This window comes from Prosopis cineraria, unplaced genomic scaffold, assembly GCF_029017545.1.
Source record: "Prosopis cineraria cultivar Desert tree isolate PC_DT_omini unplaced genomic scaffold, ASM2901754v1 PC4, whole genome shotgun sequence".
In the NCBI taxonomy this organism is placed as follows: Eukaryota; Viridiplantae; Streptophyta; class Magnoliopsida; order Fabales; family Fabaceae; genus Prosopis; species Prosopis cineraria.
In genome coordinates this window covers 7,898,484-7,915,204 of record NW_026555335.1, presented here as the reverse complement: position 1 = coordinate 7,915,204, position 16,721 = coordinate 7,898,484, and the positions used below count along the sequence as shown (strand labels likewise).

Sequence of the window (16,721 nt, the reverse complement as noted above, 5' to 3'; positions counted from 1 at the left end):
GGAGATATCCTAAAAAATAAGGGTCCTAAACTCATTTTTCAAATATCGATAAGGGATATTTGAATAAAATGGAATCTTAAAGATAATGAAATGGAAATAGATATTCATTTTCATGATATTCATTTGTGATATCTTGAAAAACGTGCTTCAGATCTTGTGTAACACATGTTTTTATGATACATTTAAAGGACATTTGAATATATATGTATTAACATATGACTTACTCATTTTTCATGAAAACACTAAATGATACTTTGAAAATGCATATGGTTATTACGAAAAATTTATTCATTTTCATGAAAACACTTATGGATATGCTAAAAACATTAATGGTTATCCTGAAAATTTGATTCTTTTTCATGAAACACCAAAGATATTCTTAATGGTTTTATTGTTATATGTAAAGTTTAATCACCCCACTTACAACATAAAGAACAATAATTGAATATCAACAATTTTATTATTAAACAATAACGTGTTTTTAATCTCTTGACAATATAAGCTATATATATTACAAACAAAATAATACAAGAACCTAGATATGTTTGCCAAACACCTTTATAAACACGTGTAACATTCTCATAGTAAAAGTAAGGAGGTGAGCTTGCTTCCCCATTCCAATTATAATTGTCAATAAAAATGTAGTGGTGAGCAAGATTCAACATCTACTCCATCAACTGCCTCAACAATCACAAGATTCCTATTGCCTTCCTCTTGACATTCTCTAGATGGTTGCTCAAGGTCTATCCCTATACAACAATTTAAACTTTTCTTTTTACTCGTAGAAATTTATCTCTTACATTTGAACCTGTGAAAAACTAAAAACAATAGAAGAGAGTTGAAAACTATAAACAAAAGGAAAAAATTAAAGTCTGAACAACAACAAGTTTCATCAAATGTAATTCATAGATTGATTTATCTTCTTTATACTAGATAAAGTAAAAATTTAATAAAATATAGAATCATTGCTGAGATAAGTTCTAGCTAAATCCATTAATCTCATCCTCTATCATATCCTTGGAGATGGGGTAAGTGTAAAAAATAGGCCATATACTATATGTGTGTGTCATAGACATGATCAACTAGGACCTAATGAAGGTGGAAACAGTATACTAGAATTCTACATTAATATGTCTATAGACTTGCATGAGCAAATAGTTTACATGACACAACCTCAGTCCTAGGCATCCTTTGCAACAAATAATAATATAACTTGAGGTTTCTTCTAGATCAAAATATAGGATAAGAAAAATAAATGTCAAACATATTCTTAAAAACAATTCTCAATTAATGGTTGTTTAGTAACAACATATGCTCTGAGATGAAAAATCCTTTTAAAATAACCAAGCAAATTTCCTACTTGAACAAGAAGCTTTTAAAGTAACCAAGCAAATTTCCTATCTATAAGGACCAAGAAAGCACCTGACATAGTTGTATCAAAAGTCCTTATTTATAGAAAGTCTTTCACTTAAACTATAAAATAACTTTGGATATATACAAGCTCCCAAGCAAAACACAAAGACCATTATCTTTTAATCAACTAGAAGTGAAATCACAAGTTGAATCATCCATTGCAACTTTCTTTCATGGACTAAATTTTTTTACTTAATTTAACTAAATAAACAAAAAGTATGCATTCAAATACCACATCAAACCCAGATTCAACTTAATTAAGTCATGTACTTGATAAAAATCAATATAATCATAAAATGAAAACTGATTACCAAAATGTTTGTGATCATTCAACGAACTTCCTAGGAACCATACTTTCAACTACAAACTCAAACAAAAGCCACGGATCCTGGGACTTGAAAAGTTGTGGGTAACATAAGAAGATTGTGGAAGAAACCTTGAAGAAATGTGGTATGGGCAGTGATGGACTTTGATTGTAAGTGTCTTTCTTTTTGATAAATTTGCAATTGCAAGGTTAGTGATCGCGATGGAGTTCGATCACTTGGCTGCTCATTTGCTATTTAATAGTTTCCTCACCTTTTATTAACAACATTGAAAACATAATAGTGGCAACAGTGGCACAATTTACACACCATAACAACACTCAAAGACACTGGCTCACTCTCCTCAGTGGTTGTTGGGGAGACCTTGTCGAGGCAAACACTTACCAAGGGCTGGAGAAGCTTTCACTGGAGGAGAGAATTTTTGGAGGAGTAATATTTTCTTAGGGACAATATGGTCATTTGATCTAATGAATTAATATTAGCAAAGAGCCTCAATATTAAATCTCTCCTGAGTCTTTCTTTACAAAATAAAATTTGGTGAAGTCCTTTTTGACAATTTTTTTCAAAAACATTAGCATAAAAGGTGAATGAGCTCAATAAGCCAGTATTATGCATACCATAATAATAAAAAAAATCAGTAATTACTTAAATTTATAATCTAAATACAAATAAAAGTGGTTGGTAGAATATTTGTAAATGCGCTTTAATTTTAATTCTATAGAGTATAGAGGGTATGTCATGATTATCGAAAAACTCCAAGATTAAATTGTTGTATAAAATGTAAAATTTCACATGGATAAAATTTTAAAATTATGATAAAAAAATCACATGACAAGACGGGTAATAAGAAAAAAAGGACGGGTAAGGTTCAGATCAGTAAAATGCAAGCAGAGAAGGGAGACACGTGTAACGTGTTGGCAAAAACAGAAAGAGGCACGCGTGAGTGGAAATAACACGTGTAACGTGTTGTGGAAGCCAGTCGAAGCAACATCATCATCGCGCATATCAGGAAGTTTGAGCGTGGCGCATTATTGCATGCTTGAGAACACAATAGAACAAGAGAATAGAGGTGTTTTGATTAAGCATCATATCGGCGAGGAAAATGAGCAGCAGCAACTTGGATTCCCGATCTCTGATGCAGGAGCTTCGTAGCTTTGACAACGAAGTTCCTCTCTTCGACTTCGGTCACCCTCTCCTCAATCGCGTCTCCAACAGCTTCCTCAAAGCTGCTGCGGTACTTTCATTTTCTTTCTTAATCATCGCCACTTTTGAAGTACATGCCTCATTATGATAGCGCTCTATTTCACTATTCTTTTTTTATGCTTTCCTTATTTCCATAAAATGAATATTGCAGATAGGAGCTGTCCAAGCCGTGGCCCGTGAGGCTTATTTCACGGCTGTTGAAGGTGCAATGCTTCTCCCCCTCTTCGTCTTTTCCATCCATCCATCTCTGCTTTTCTGTTCAACTTCATGCTTGCTTCTCCTGAAATCGCCATCCATTTTATGTTATACATAAAATTGATTCCTAGGTGCGGGCATTGATAATGCTAGCGGCATCGTGCCTGATGTTTCAGATGCCAGAAAAGCTCGTTTTCCCGGTCTTGGAGGTACAACTTATTCCGCCATCTAATTTTCGCATTTCTAACTCTCCTTCATGTTTACTTTGCACAAATTAAGGCCGTATTGTTGTTGTTGCTTTTGCTCTATGATTTCGTCCAGGAGAGACTAACGGTAAATCTCTCGAGGCCATGGTGAGTTATAAGCAACCTAAGCTTGTATACTTATTTGTTCCCTGTACTTTTATTTCGAACCTTTTATGTCTCATAGTCTTAATTCCTTTTTCCCCCCCTTTTTTTTTGGCCTGCTCAGGTCAAGAATAGCGGAAAGGAGTCCTTTCAATGGGGTAATCATGATACATACCCTTAACGTCTATCTCCTCTGCTTTTGCATGTACAAGAACGTGAATTCCCTTGATTCTGTTTAATCAATAGAATGTATTATCTAGTTATCAAGTTTACAAGGCAAATTAAGCTGAGCTATTTCAATCTGTTTAACCAAACTTGTATGACAATGGCAATGTTATTTTAGTAAAAAATCCAGTCATTAATTTCGACATGTTGAGAAATTTGTAACCTTATAAGATATGAAGTCTTAATGCAGGGTTGGCTGCCGGATTATATTCAGGACTCACCTATGGCCTAAAGGAGGCTCGTGGAGTTCATGATTGGGTAAATCTTCTCAAACAGCGATTTGCCTCCTCAAGTTTATAAAGCATGATCTTAGCATTCCTTAAAATAATGAAACATGATGTCATGATTAATGGTGTTTTGTGCAGAAAAACAGTGCAGTAGTAGGAGCACTCACAGGGGCCACACTTGCGCTTACATCAGAAAACTCATCTCACGAGAAGATTGTGCAAAGTGCAATAACTGGAGCCGCCGTCTCCGCCGCCGCCAATCTCCTCTCTTGGATCTTCTGAGCTGAGACTGGCTTTTATGTTAGTTTTCTTTTTTCCATACCTCAAGCACACGCCAAAAAAAAAAAAAAAAAATCCCTCTCTTAGATATATGTTGTTCATGTTTTAGATGTAGTTGTAGTTGTAATGGTTTCCTTTTGAACTTTGTCACCACCATTAATGACTTTCTGATCAAAGGCTTTCTCGTGTTATCGAATGTTTTTTCTTTTATATAATTTCCCAAGTTCAAACTCGAAGGGAGGACACAAGTGATCACTTATTAGTTTTTGCCTTTTAATCATTTCCTATTTATAGACTTGAATTCAGTAAGTGTTCTAAATATACTCATTACTCATTCAATGAGTGTTTGTCTCAATTACAGCAGATAAAATGATACTTGAAAATTATTAATTTATATTTCTTTTTAAAAATTTAAAACTATGCTATTAGAACACTCTTTACTTGTAGTATATCCTCTTAAAATTTGAAATTTGATATTTTTTTTAGTAGTATGTAATAGAATCATTAACAACTATTCAATTGAATCAAACTATTATCGTGTTGAGTGAGCGTGCTTAGGATATTCACCGAACCCACTATTTGATGATTGTATCTAAGAAAGCATTAATTATAGCTGTTATTTGATCGGTGCTTATAGTCTTTCGGTGCCGATGATGATTGATGTTGCTCATGGACATGACTCTATTAACTGATTGAAAAGAAAATAAAGGAGAGGTCTCTAATTTCGCCAAAAATAAATAAATAAATAAACAAAACTTAAAAAATCACATAGCATTATTTGTGCTTTATCTATCCTATATCGGTATAATATTGATATAAACGAATAAAAACTCTAGCCTGGGATGATCTTATCTTGTAACCGAATCCGTGAGCAATACTCAACTAATTGTTTATCACTAGCTTTGAATTCACGCTAGCATGTAGATACATGTATAACTTATTATAAGGAAACGACCTTGCTCCTTCAAGTATGTCCTAGACTAGACAGTAACAGGTTCCGAATCCAATAAGTCTATATGAGTTGGCAGGGTAAGACCAGACAAGTTGCTTTTATGGAGGAGGAGGAGGAGGACGATGACGATCTATTTGGGACCAACGACGACGACGAGGATTTCAATCTCTTCGATAACAAATCCAAGTTCAAGAGCCCCACCACATCGAAATTCAATAAAGCAAAGAGCATCTCAGAAGTTTCACTACCACTACCAGCAACAACTTCCCACCAGCACCACCATACTAATCCAGCAACTCCGGTTCCCACGTCGGCAGCGATAGGCCTGTTTGGCAACAGCGGAAAGCAAAACATCAATGGCGTCACCAATCTAGTGGGACTCACTCAAGGTGTTCTTAATGGAAGTGTTATTCTGGGTCATAATAATTCAATCACTGTGTGTAATTGTTAGGTTATATGCCTGCATATTTTGTGCACTAGCGTTTGAGTCTAACACCCTCTTTACTCGTCCTTCTGTTATGATTTACCTGATCTGGTTTTGATTCAATAACGTTATGATCCTTGGTCTGATATCAGACTGCGATGCTTGAAATAAGACACTTGGAGTTGGGGTTATTATACTGGAGCTATCTATTATATATGTTAGACTAAACTCCATTAGGTCATTGAATGAGACAGTTGAAGCTAGTGGACGTTGTTGAGAGGAAATAAGCAGCACTCAAGCTCATTAACAAATTCAACCCATTGCATCTGGCATTTAACTCAATCACGCTCAGTTGATGACTTTCTAGTGGTATGCTTGATCTGGTTTTGATTCAATAAACTGGTTCTGATCCTTGGTTGCATATCAGAATATGATACTTGAAATTATTATCCTGTATCATTCTATTCTATATCCTTGGCTTTTGGATGATGTAATTAGCTGCTTCTACTGAGATTATATGGTTTTAATGGCTTTCAACATGAAACCACACACACTACCAACACAACCAAGTTACTCTGATGGACAGTTTCTTATCGATTTAGCAGAATAAACCAGCTTTTGTGAACAGGGGAAATAAGCAGCATTCAATTTCAAGCTCATTTTCCTTCCACAGATTCAACCTCTTGCAAAATCGGGATAGAAATACAGCTTGTGATTCTTCAGAGCTGGTTTCTGTTAATGCTACTCGCAAGGACAACTAAATACTCATTTTATTCTTGCCCTTCAAGCATGCTCTCCATCATGCTAACTTCAACTTTACTTTCGCTAGTCAAACACTATAACAAAACCTACCTGTGAGGATTATTCTACTTCTAGCTCAATGAATTTATTTCACATCAACATTTAAGTGTATAGTGAACCAATCAATCAGCGTTGGGATATATAGAATCCACCCTTAATGGTTGAGAAAAATAGACTCGGCCCCAATAAATTCAACTTGATTAATTATTTTTGACAAGCTTGGTTACCTTTTATTTTGATTTGGAATTTGAATTTCTAATTACTGGTTATGGTAGTTTTTGGAGGGCGTATCAAATCAAGGAAACAACCTTAATCCTCTTAAGAGATCTCTTTAGAATCAAGTTGATTTTAAGGAGATCTCTAAGATCATACATACTCTTTGAAATCTAGGAGTAAAATTTTTCTAGAGAACAAGAGAACTCTTGCTCTTAATCCTATGCATCTTTTGTAAACATCAAGCTAAGTCTATTATGATTTAACCGTTATACGTGGTGATTAAGCAACGCATTGAGGAAGAAAAAGAAATGTGTTCCAACCCTTTACTATTTTATATTCCATTTGCTTCAAATTATAAGACAATGCTAGAGGAATTTTATTATTTCAAAATATAAGACAATTTGATAAAAATAAAGTTTTATTAATAATATTTTTTTAATATTATCCTTCAATTGAAAAAAGATTTGAAATGATTGTAAATTTAAAGTTATATTAATGAAGGTTATTTTTAAAAGTTTATATTTTTATTTTAAAAAAGTAAGTTTGTAAAATGTTATTATTGAGCTTTACTGATATGCATAATCTTATCTCAAATTATTTTATAATTTAAGAAAAAGAGAGCAATTATAAGAATGATTCTTCTAAGTGTAGACAAGGATAGTCAAGCTCAGTGCGTTGTGGGGTTTAACTTCAATGTTGGTCAATTTCCTCTTACCATCACTAAAATTATTGGGGTGGTACAAGTTTTGATCTTTGTTATAATCTATTCAAGCTTCAAAGAATAAATATTTTCACAAATTGCACTGAGGTTATCAACTTGATCACAACTGATGCAATCAATATCTATTCAAATAAATTATCGAGTGTGCAAGAAATTGTCTGCACAGCTTTAATTTTTTTTTTTAAAACGTTATATATAGAGAAATTAATTTTTGTGTCCATAATCTTACTAGGCATGCTTTATATATAGCTTTTATATTTTTTGATCAACCCTTACTTCTTAATAGGAAAGTGGTAGATAATGAAAAGATTCAAACTCTACATGTGAGCTAGATTTTTTTTTTTGGGTTCCTTATTAGAATATATTATCATGTATTATTTAAAAAATATATATAATCAAGATCTTTTTTTTAACAAAAATAGTCATGAACAACAGAAACAATAATAATCCCTTTCCATGTGCTTCTCGACCGGCTTTGAAATTTCTCGTCAAAATGAGAGTTTTTACGGTGAGGTTGGGATTATTAGAGAGAAAGAGACTTTTAGTTTTTACAGTGAAGTTGGGATTATCATACATCAACACCACCTCTTTGAATTTTTTAAAATAAATTTTGGGAGAATGACAGCTAAATTTTAAAGGAATAAATTAATAATAATAATTAAATTTCTAATAATTTTTTATAAAATAAATTATAAACATTAATTTAAATAGTTATAAATAAAAAATTTTCTTAAATTTAAAAGTAATATTTGATAATTAAATATTTAATTATAATTAAAACTCTTAAATTTATTATAATCTGAATTGGTATTTTTAATTTATTTTTTAAAAAAATTTATTGAAGACTTAATTATTATTAATTTAACATTTTGGACCTAACTCTTAAATTTATTATAATCAGAATTGATATTTTCAATTTAAAAAAATTATTAAAAACATAATTATCATTAATTTAACATTTTGGATCTAATTATCATTCTTTCTTAAATTTTTATTTATTTTAAAAGCCATTGAGCTTTCTTTTTTTAAATAGACTCTGAAAATTTAGTTATATACCGTTAATAATTATAAATTTTTAAATTCTAGAATGCTCTCGGCATAAAAAATAAATAAATAAATAATAAAGAGGGGAGATTTTGGCATAAGTGCCCGCCAAAACACACCAAGGCGACCCATACCCGCGAGAACCGAAAAACCCTGAGCCTTCTGTTTTCCGGAAGTTTCAGGTTTTGTTCCCCCCCCCCCCCCCCCCGGCGGGGTTTCAGTCTCGCCTCCTGCATCTCGTTCTTCATCGTCCTTCCAAGATGAGTACTATGAAGTTTTGCCGCGAATGGTTGCTACCTGTTTTCCTTACCTTCCTCATTACGACGCTTTTATTGCACTGAACTTAGGCTTCAATTTTCACACTTTTTTCTTCACCTTTTGATTTCAGCAACAACATTCTTTATCCTAAAGAGGACAAGGAGCAGAAGATTCTTCTCTATGCTTGCCGTAACTGTGACCACCAGGTTCTTCTTTAACTTACCTTCGCTTAATTTTTGTCCTTCCCCTCTTTAATCTTCCTTCTTGTTTTTGCGTTGTTGCAAAGTGTTAGGCTTGTGGCAGACTCGTTGAGTAGACATTCGATGTATTTTTGCTTCGGAGGTGCTTAATTATAAATTTTGATTGACAATTCTGCCCATTAAATTTTGCTAGAATGCCAAAGCTTTGTTGCATTGGGATTTGTTCAGTTGTCTGATATATGAAATATTGCATTTCAGAATAGCTGCATTTTTCTGCGCCGGGTTTGATGTCAACAATTACGAGACTATTCAACTCTATTTTATAACCATGGAAGATTCTGAAACTGATGCATTTTTTTTAGGATATAAGTACAAATTTGGCCATGTACTATTTTTTCAAGAATGTTTGGTAATCTAAACTATCAGGTGGTGTGAAATAAATCAATTTTAAAAAATGAAACATCTAGTAACATGCCATTAACTTCACTTAATGGATATTATGTGGGGCCCACAATGATACATGACACTTCACTAGCACTTCACGTCAGCAAATGTAAAGGTTTACATTTAGCTACAAACTATTTTCGGAAGAGCAGTGGGTAGCTTCTACTATAAAAAATGAACTATTCAATACCTTTCTCTTAATTTTGATCAAACATCATTTATTTTCATACTTATGAGGCTCACAACGCGTCAATCTCTCTAATCTTCTTGCTTTTGTTCTCAATGTCATCTTGATAAGAAAATGTTTAAAAAGTTTTTATCTGAAGACATTTACGAAGACAATGCTAATGAAGTAGAAACTTGTTAAGAACTTTTTGAACCTCTTCTTCTCGAGCTAAGACTGAGAACAAAAACAAGAAAATAAAAGAGATTGATGCGTTGTGAATCTCATAAGTCTGAAAATAAACCGTGTTTAATCAAAATTGATGGAAAGGTGTTTGATAGTTTGTTTTTCATAGTAGGGGCTACTTAATGCTCATTGAAAAATAGTTCATGACTGAATTTGCATTTTTACACATGCTAACGTGGAGTGTCACGTGTTGTTGTGGGCCTCACATAATATTCCTTAGGTGAAATTAATGGCAGGTTTCTAGATGCTCCATTTTTTAAAATTGATAATTTATTTTGTATCACTTGATAGTTTAGGATGCTTCTAAAAAAAATAATATATGGTCAAATTTGCACATTTACCCTATTTTTTCATGGCTGATTCAATATGTGAATAGCATTGGATTTCTATGGAACTGTTGTTTTTATATTTTCACTCCACAACTCACATTCCATGCTTAGAAACAGTCCATTTCCATATTTCTACCTAAAATCAAATGCAAATTGACCAATTATGCCCTTTTGAAATGTCAATTATTTTTGTTTATGCGAATTGTTTCAGCTATTAAAATCTCCTACCATTATTTTAATTTTGTGAGATATAATTTCACCCTTTCCAATTTTTTTGGGTTTTGAAGAAGGTCATGGTTGCTTTTTAATCTTCCTCCTAATGTTTGTAAAATGCACCAAAATTAGATATTTTTTGGGTGATAAATCATATGAAATCTAATACTACCGTTCAATCCAAAATCGTGTTGGGCTAGGTCCCAATTAGGGGAGCTCTTCCAATGTGTTTCTTGCCATTCACAAAGATTGAATTCAAGATTTTGCTTAAATTGTACTAAGTTCCATACGATTTAACCTAACTGCCGTTGACAAATTAGAATACTTTCATTAGCATCATGTTCATTTGATTATGCGAGTGACATCTATTCAGGTTGGAAGAAACTTTCTTATAATAATGTAGGATACGTACTATTTGGAGTTTTTCAAATTCTTCAAACATGTTTTCCTAGTATTTGGGATTTTATTATTTTGATGCTTTTCGATTCAAGGGATGAACCCACCTTATGATTGTAGATGGTTTTGAGATTTATAGATTGTCCTTACTTTGTAATATTATAGGTTGCCTAATGATTGAAAAAGCTCAGCCTTCCAGGCATATGATACTTACTGTGGTTAGTTAGCATGTATGTCTGCTCTGCTTCTACACTGTCTGTATGCCTAAAATATTGGAGCCAATGAGTCCAAGGTAGCAAGACAGATGCCTAGGATTTAAGGCACAGCGGTTTGTAGCAGAAGCATCATTTGATGTCTGCAGGAAGATGCTCACTTTTAATGCCTATTTGCAGGCTCCTGTGAAGCATGAAGCACCTACCGTTGGCTCCAGTATAGTACCACCCTCCCCCTAAAAAAATGACTGCAGCTATCAGCAGAATGACATGCAAAATAAAAAAGTCTATCCAAAAAGACATCAAATTATTGATGTTGCCGGCTGATTGATTTCCTAAAATGAAGCTAAAGAACCTGAAGTTCTTGATTCCTGTCTTTCCTTACTCATCAATTTTCATGTCACCTCCATTGTTTCATTCTTAATTATCCACATCTCTTTCTTTTTTCCTTGTATGTAAATTTTGGAGATAAGTGAGTTAGAGCCGCTGCATCGGCGCCCGGATGTAGTGTTAAATGAGCAAGGGCTACCGCGTCATTCTGGACGCACGCGGCTAAAGAAGTTAGTCCATAAGAGCAAAATTAGATTTGGTACTTGGAATGTTGGGACATTAAATTGTAAATCTGTAGAGGTTGTAGGGGTTATGATTCAAAGGAAAATCAATATCCTTTGCTTGCAAGAAACAAAATGGCGTGGAGAAGAAGCTAAGGATATTCAAGGTTTCAAACTTTGGTATACAGGAAAAGTAAGTGCACGCAATGGAGTAGGCATCATTATAGATAAGGAGTGGAAGAAGAACGTTGTAGAAGTTAGCAGAATTGGAGACAGAATTATTTCTTTAAAAATGATAATTGGACGTGAGACTGTTAATATTGTTAGCGCTTATGCGCCGCAAGTCGGGATAGAAGCCAGTCTTAAGGAATTATTTTGGGAGGATCTGGAGGGGTTGATTCGACACATACCACAGAGTGAAAAGATTTTTATTGGAGGAGACTTTAATGGGCATGTCGGGAGGGAAGCTGGTCAGTATGCGAGGGTGCATGGTGGTTTTGGTTTTGGAGAGCTAAACAATGAAGGGCAAACTCTTCTTGATTTCTCATTGGCGTATGATTTTAAGATTGCCAACACTTGTTTCAAGAAGAGAGATGAGCATCTCATCACCTACAAAAGTGGAGCCTCAAGGTCGCAGATTGATTTTCTTTTGGTTAGGAATACAGATAGAAAACTTTGTAAAAATTGTAAGGTGATCCCTGGAGATGCTGTAACGACACAACATAGGGTCCTAGTCCTTGATGTGTGTATTATGAGTAAAATCCAAAAACGTCGACAAGTAGTAACACCAAGGATTAGGTGGTGGCAATTAAAAGGTGAGAAGCAAGATATTTTCAAGCGAAATCTTTTGGATAAAGGAATTTGGGATTCTCAGGGAAGTGCTAACATCATATGGGAGGATATGGCTAAAAAGATACGGGAGGTTGCAAAAGTAGTTTTGGGAGAATCGAAAGGTCCTGGTCCGAGAGATAAAGAGTCTTGGTGGTGGAATAATAGTGTACAGGACAAAATCAAGTATAAGAAGAATTGTTTTAAAGCCATACATTTGTGTAACAATGAGGAAAATTGGGAGAGGTACCGTATGGCTAAGAAGGAAACTAAGAGAGCTGTGGGTGAAGCTCGTTCTAAAGCTTTTGAAGAATTTTATAAGAACCTTGAGACGAAGGAAGGAGAGCAAAATATTTATAAGATTGCCAAGAGTAGGGAAAGAAAATCAAGAGATCTAGAACAGGTAAGGTGTATTAAGGATGAAGAGGGAAGAATTTTAGTTACAGATGATGAAATTAAAAATAGATGGGAAACTTATTTTTCTAAACTTTTCAATGATGGAGAGGATTCATCTAGTAACTTGGAGGATTTAGTAACTGGTGAAGGAGAACAAAATTTGTCATTCTATCGAAAAATACGTGATAAGGAGGTAAAGGAAGCTCTTAAGAAAATGGCAAATGGTAGAGCTAACGGACCTGATTGTATATCTATCGAAGCGTGGAAATGTTTAGGTGAAGAAGGGGTGAGATGGTTAACTAAGTTATTTAATGTGATTTTACGGTCCAAGAAAATGCCTGATGAGTGGAGGAGAAGTACATTAATTCCTATTTATAAAAATAAAGGAGATATTCAGAATTGTACTAACTATAGAGGGATTAAACTCATGAGCCACACAATGAAATTGTGGGAGAAAGTAATTGAGCACAGGTTGAGATTGGAGACAAGTATTTCTGAGAATCAATTTGGTTTTATGCCAGGTAGATCAACTACAGAGGCGATTTATCTACTAAGGGGATTAATGGAAAAGTATCGTTGTAAAATAAAGATCTACACATGGTTTTTATTGATTTGGAAAAAGCTTATGACCGTATACCAAGAGAAGTGCTTTGGAAAGCGTTGGAAAAAAAGGGAGTACGGATTGCTTATATTAAAGCCATACAAGATATGTATGAGGGGGTAAAAACTAGTATAAGAACGCCTAGTGGTCAAACAAAGGATTTTCCTATAAAGATTGGGCTACATCAGGGATCATCTCTGAGTCCTTATTTGTTCAACTTGATTTTAAATGTTTTGACGGAACATATTCAAGAGGAAATCCCGAAATGTATGCTCTTCGCGGATGATATAGTTCTTATAGCAGAGACAAGAGAAGAGGTTAATTGCAAACTTGAGTTATGGAGGAGGACATTGGAGTCGAAAGGTTTTCGTCTGAGTAGAAGTAAGACGGAATATTTATATTGTAAATTTGATAAAGGACTATTCGAAAGTAATTTGGAAGTGAAATTGGGAGATCAAATTATACCTCAAGTGGAAAAGTTTAGATATTTGGGAGCCATTATCCAAAATGATGGCGAAATCAGTGGAGATATTTCACATAGAATTCAAGCTGGGTGGTTTAATTGGAGAAAAGCTAAAGGAGTTATTTGTAACCGTAAGGTGCCTAATAAACTTAAAGGAAAGTTTTATCGTACTGCTATCAGACCGGCAATGTTATATAGTAGTGAATGCTGGGCTCTAACGGGACAGCAAGAGCATAAAGTTGGAGTAGCAGAGATGAGAATGTTACGATGGATGTGCGGACATACACGTAAAGATAAAATTCGAAATGAGCACATACGTGAAAAAGTGAGGGTGGCACCTATTGAGGAAAAAATGGTAGAAAATCGGTTGAGATGGTTTGGGCATGTACAAAGAAGGCCAAGGGAGGCACCAGTGAGAAGAGTGGAACATATAACTTTGAGTCCGATTAAGAGAGGTAGAGGAAGGCCTAAGAGAACACTCTTGGAAGTTGTTGAACGTGATCTCTTAATTAATAATATTTCTAAAAGCTTAATAAATGATAGAGCACAATGGCGTCTTGCAATCCATGTAGCCGACCCCACCTAGTGGGATAAAGGCTTGTTGTTGTTGTTGTTGTTGTTGTAAATTTTGGAGATGGACCGCTGTTGTAACCCATCTCCATTTTATTTCTCATTTCCTCCTAATGCTCTTATTATGAGCCAATGCAGAGTTTTATTTGTTTATTTTAAACTTGGCTATTTTATTCAGTATCCTTTTGTTTCAAATGATTAAAGCATGAGTTTCTCTGATATCTCACCTTGGGCAATAAAAGGAACCATACCTCACTCACGTGTTTCAACTTTAATTACCTGGCTAGTTTTGTCATCTGTGTTAAGGACGTCTTTAAGTCTTAGGGCAGCTTAGATACCCAGTACTGGAAAGATCCCTTGATTGTCTTGTCAATCTTCTAGAACTTATACTTTGCAATTGTTAAAAGTAGAAATAAGTGGTGATTGTGTTCAAATGGTGGGATTTTTCTTAAGAATTTGTCTTTCAACAAACTCTCCTTGCTGTAGATAAAACCCAGAAAATGGGATTTAGTCCTTGTAAGTATCTATTGCTTTATATTTATTTTGTTTAGAATATGTTTTGATTGTAGCATTTCTGTTTTCATATTTTTGTTCTTTGATTATAAAGTATTTTTTACATCACTATGCCTTGCTATAAAAATTAATTTTCTGTGCTTGTTATGGAGGAACTCCATCCAGTTTCATCATGAGTAAGTTCAGCCATATGCCCATTAATCATTTACTCGTCATTGTTCAGGAGGCTGCGGATAATAACTGTGTCTATAGAAATGAGATACATCATTCTGTTGGGGAGCGCACTCAAGTGTTGCAGGATGTAGCTGCAGATCCTACTCTTCCTCGCACAAAGTCCGTCCGTTGTACTCAATGCAACCATGGAGAAGCTGTTTTTTTCCAGGTTAAGTCTCTCTTTTACCTGTGGGCAGTTGTGCACTAAGATGGGATAGGAGGGGAATGCTAATGATTTGTGGACAACCACGAATCTACTTGTGGGAACCACATTAAAATGATAACTCCCTTATTATTAGCACTAAATGTTAATTCTAACATCCTAAATTTGGGAAACTAGATTGTGGAGTGGAGGCAGAACTGTTTTATATGTGTTTTCTTGTTGTGGAAGCACACAGCACTGCTCAGGGTTACAGAGTGAGAGAAATAACTGTCACTCAAACCTTAGCCTTAAGATACAGGATATGCTAAAATTTCTCTGGCAGTAAAATAACATGTAAGAATTGAATAACATTGTACTTAATGATACGCAGGTCATTATATCCAAATTCAAACATGGGATGATATAGTGCTGTGAGTGTTCAGTTATTGAACTGATGAAAGCACTTGTTTACAATTGATTAGTAGTTGGATAGTAGTCAAATCAATAATAACTAAATGTACATTTATAGATTAAAAATAGGTGCATGCACACGAATTATCAAAAATCTTATATAATAGATAATAATATTACATAATTTTCGTTGTAGTTGAATTTGATGCTTAAATGACATGAAATATATAGAGCATATATTTCAATGTAAAAAATGTTGCGGTGCCGTTATGATGTCTGTTTACATGATTCAGGTAAAACAGTTTATATGTAATTTATTGTGATTCATATAATTTAGAAAGCAACATGCTTTGAGAAAGTTGGTTTGTTTGTAATTAATTGAAGGAAGATCATAAATTAACTGTGTCATCCTTGACTTTACTGGATGGGGGACGGCTTTTCCATTCTGATTTTCTTCGATAATGAAGCTACATAACATATTTTCTACTAGCACCAATGCCTACAAGCTTGTCGAGTTAAACAGAAGTAGGAGAAATGCAATATTTTACATAATTTTGCATATTCAAACACATTTGAAAGGAGTTGGGTGTTAACAAGTTTATGAATTTATGCAGGCAACAGCCAGAGGGGAAGAAGGTATGACACTGTTTTTTGTTTGCTGCAACCCGAACTGTGGCCACCGGTGGAGAGATTAAAAATGTTGCTCGCTCAAATCGAGGTCGGAAATCTAACATGCTACTCTTGTTATTATGTAAAACATGGTTGACGTGAGGACATTCATACTCTAGTATTGGGGGCTTTTAACTGCACCTCCCTGGGGAAATTTTTCAGCCAAGTGTTACTTTGTCAGCATATGTGGAAAACCTTCTATATGTGGATTTTATCTTAAATGCTAACTCGATTACAATAGATGATAGATGAACGATATATGGAATTGAAGGTGACATTCAGCACAAGATGTATGGCAAAAACTTTTCCTCTCATATGCTTTTATTCTTGAGAGAATAACAAGTACCTTATAAAAATATTAATGTCAAATCAAGAATTTTAGTTTTGAAATATAGGAGAAAGAGTACCAAATTTAGGAACGTTAGTGTTAAAAAAAAAATCTTAATTTGACATTATTGTTTTTATAGGGTCCTTGCTTGTTATTCTCTCTTTATTCTTTCTCAAACCCCAAGGTTTCAGAACTGAAGGAGAAG

General features: G+C 34.2%; 2 protein-coding genes across 3 annotated transcripts; both read left to right on the top strand.

Moving 5' to 3' along the window:
• Nucleotides 1-2,767: 2,767 nt before the first annotated feature.
• On the top strand, nucleotides 2,768-5,779 carry LOC129308307 (outer envelope pore protein 16-2, chloroplastic-like). Of its 2 annotated transcripts, XM_054949382.1 has the most exons (7): nucleotides 2,768-2,970; nucleotides 3,091-3,142; nucleotides 3,266-3,343; nucleotides 3,456-3,487; nucleotides 3,606-3,639; nucleotides 3,897-3,964; nucleotides 4,072-5,779. In XM_054949382.1, exons 1-7 carry the CDS (start codon nucleotides 2,839-2,841, stop codon nucleotides 4,213-4,215), a joined length of 540 nt encoding a protein of 179 aa, XP_054805357.1. In that variant the 5' UTR covers nucleotides 2,768-2,838; the 3' UTR covers nucleotides 4,216-5,779. The 2 variants fall into 2 exon arrangements, with proteins under 2 accessions (XP_054805357.1, XP_054805358.1); XM_054949383.1 differs by lacking the exons at nucleotides 3,456-3,487; nucleotides 3,606-3,639.
• Nucleotides 5,780-8,501: 2,722 nt separating this feature from the next.
• LOC129308308 (DNA-directed RNA polymerases II, IV and V subunit 9B) lies at nucleotides 8,502-16,428 on the top strand. Its single transcript, XM_054949384.1, has 4 exons — nucleotides 8,502-8,659; nucleotides 8,759-8,834; nucleotides 14,977-15,135; nucleotides 16,134-16,428. The coding sequence occupies exons 1-4, from the start codon at nucleotides 8,631-8,633 to the stop codon at nucleotides 16,212-16,214; spliced, it is 345 nt and encodes a 114-aa protein (XP_054805359.1). The 5' UTR covers nucleotides 8,502-8,630; the 3' UTR covers nucleotides 16,215-16,428.
• Nucleotides 16,429-16,721: the final 293 nt, after the last annotated feature.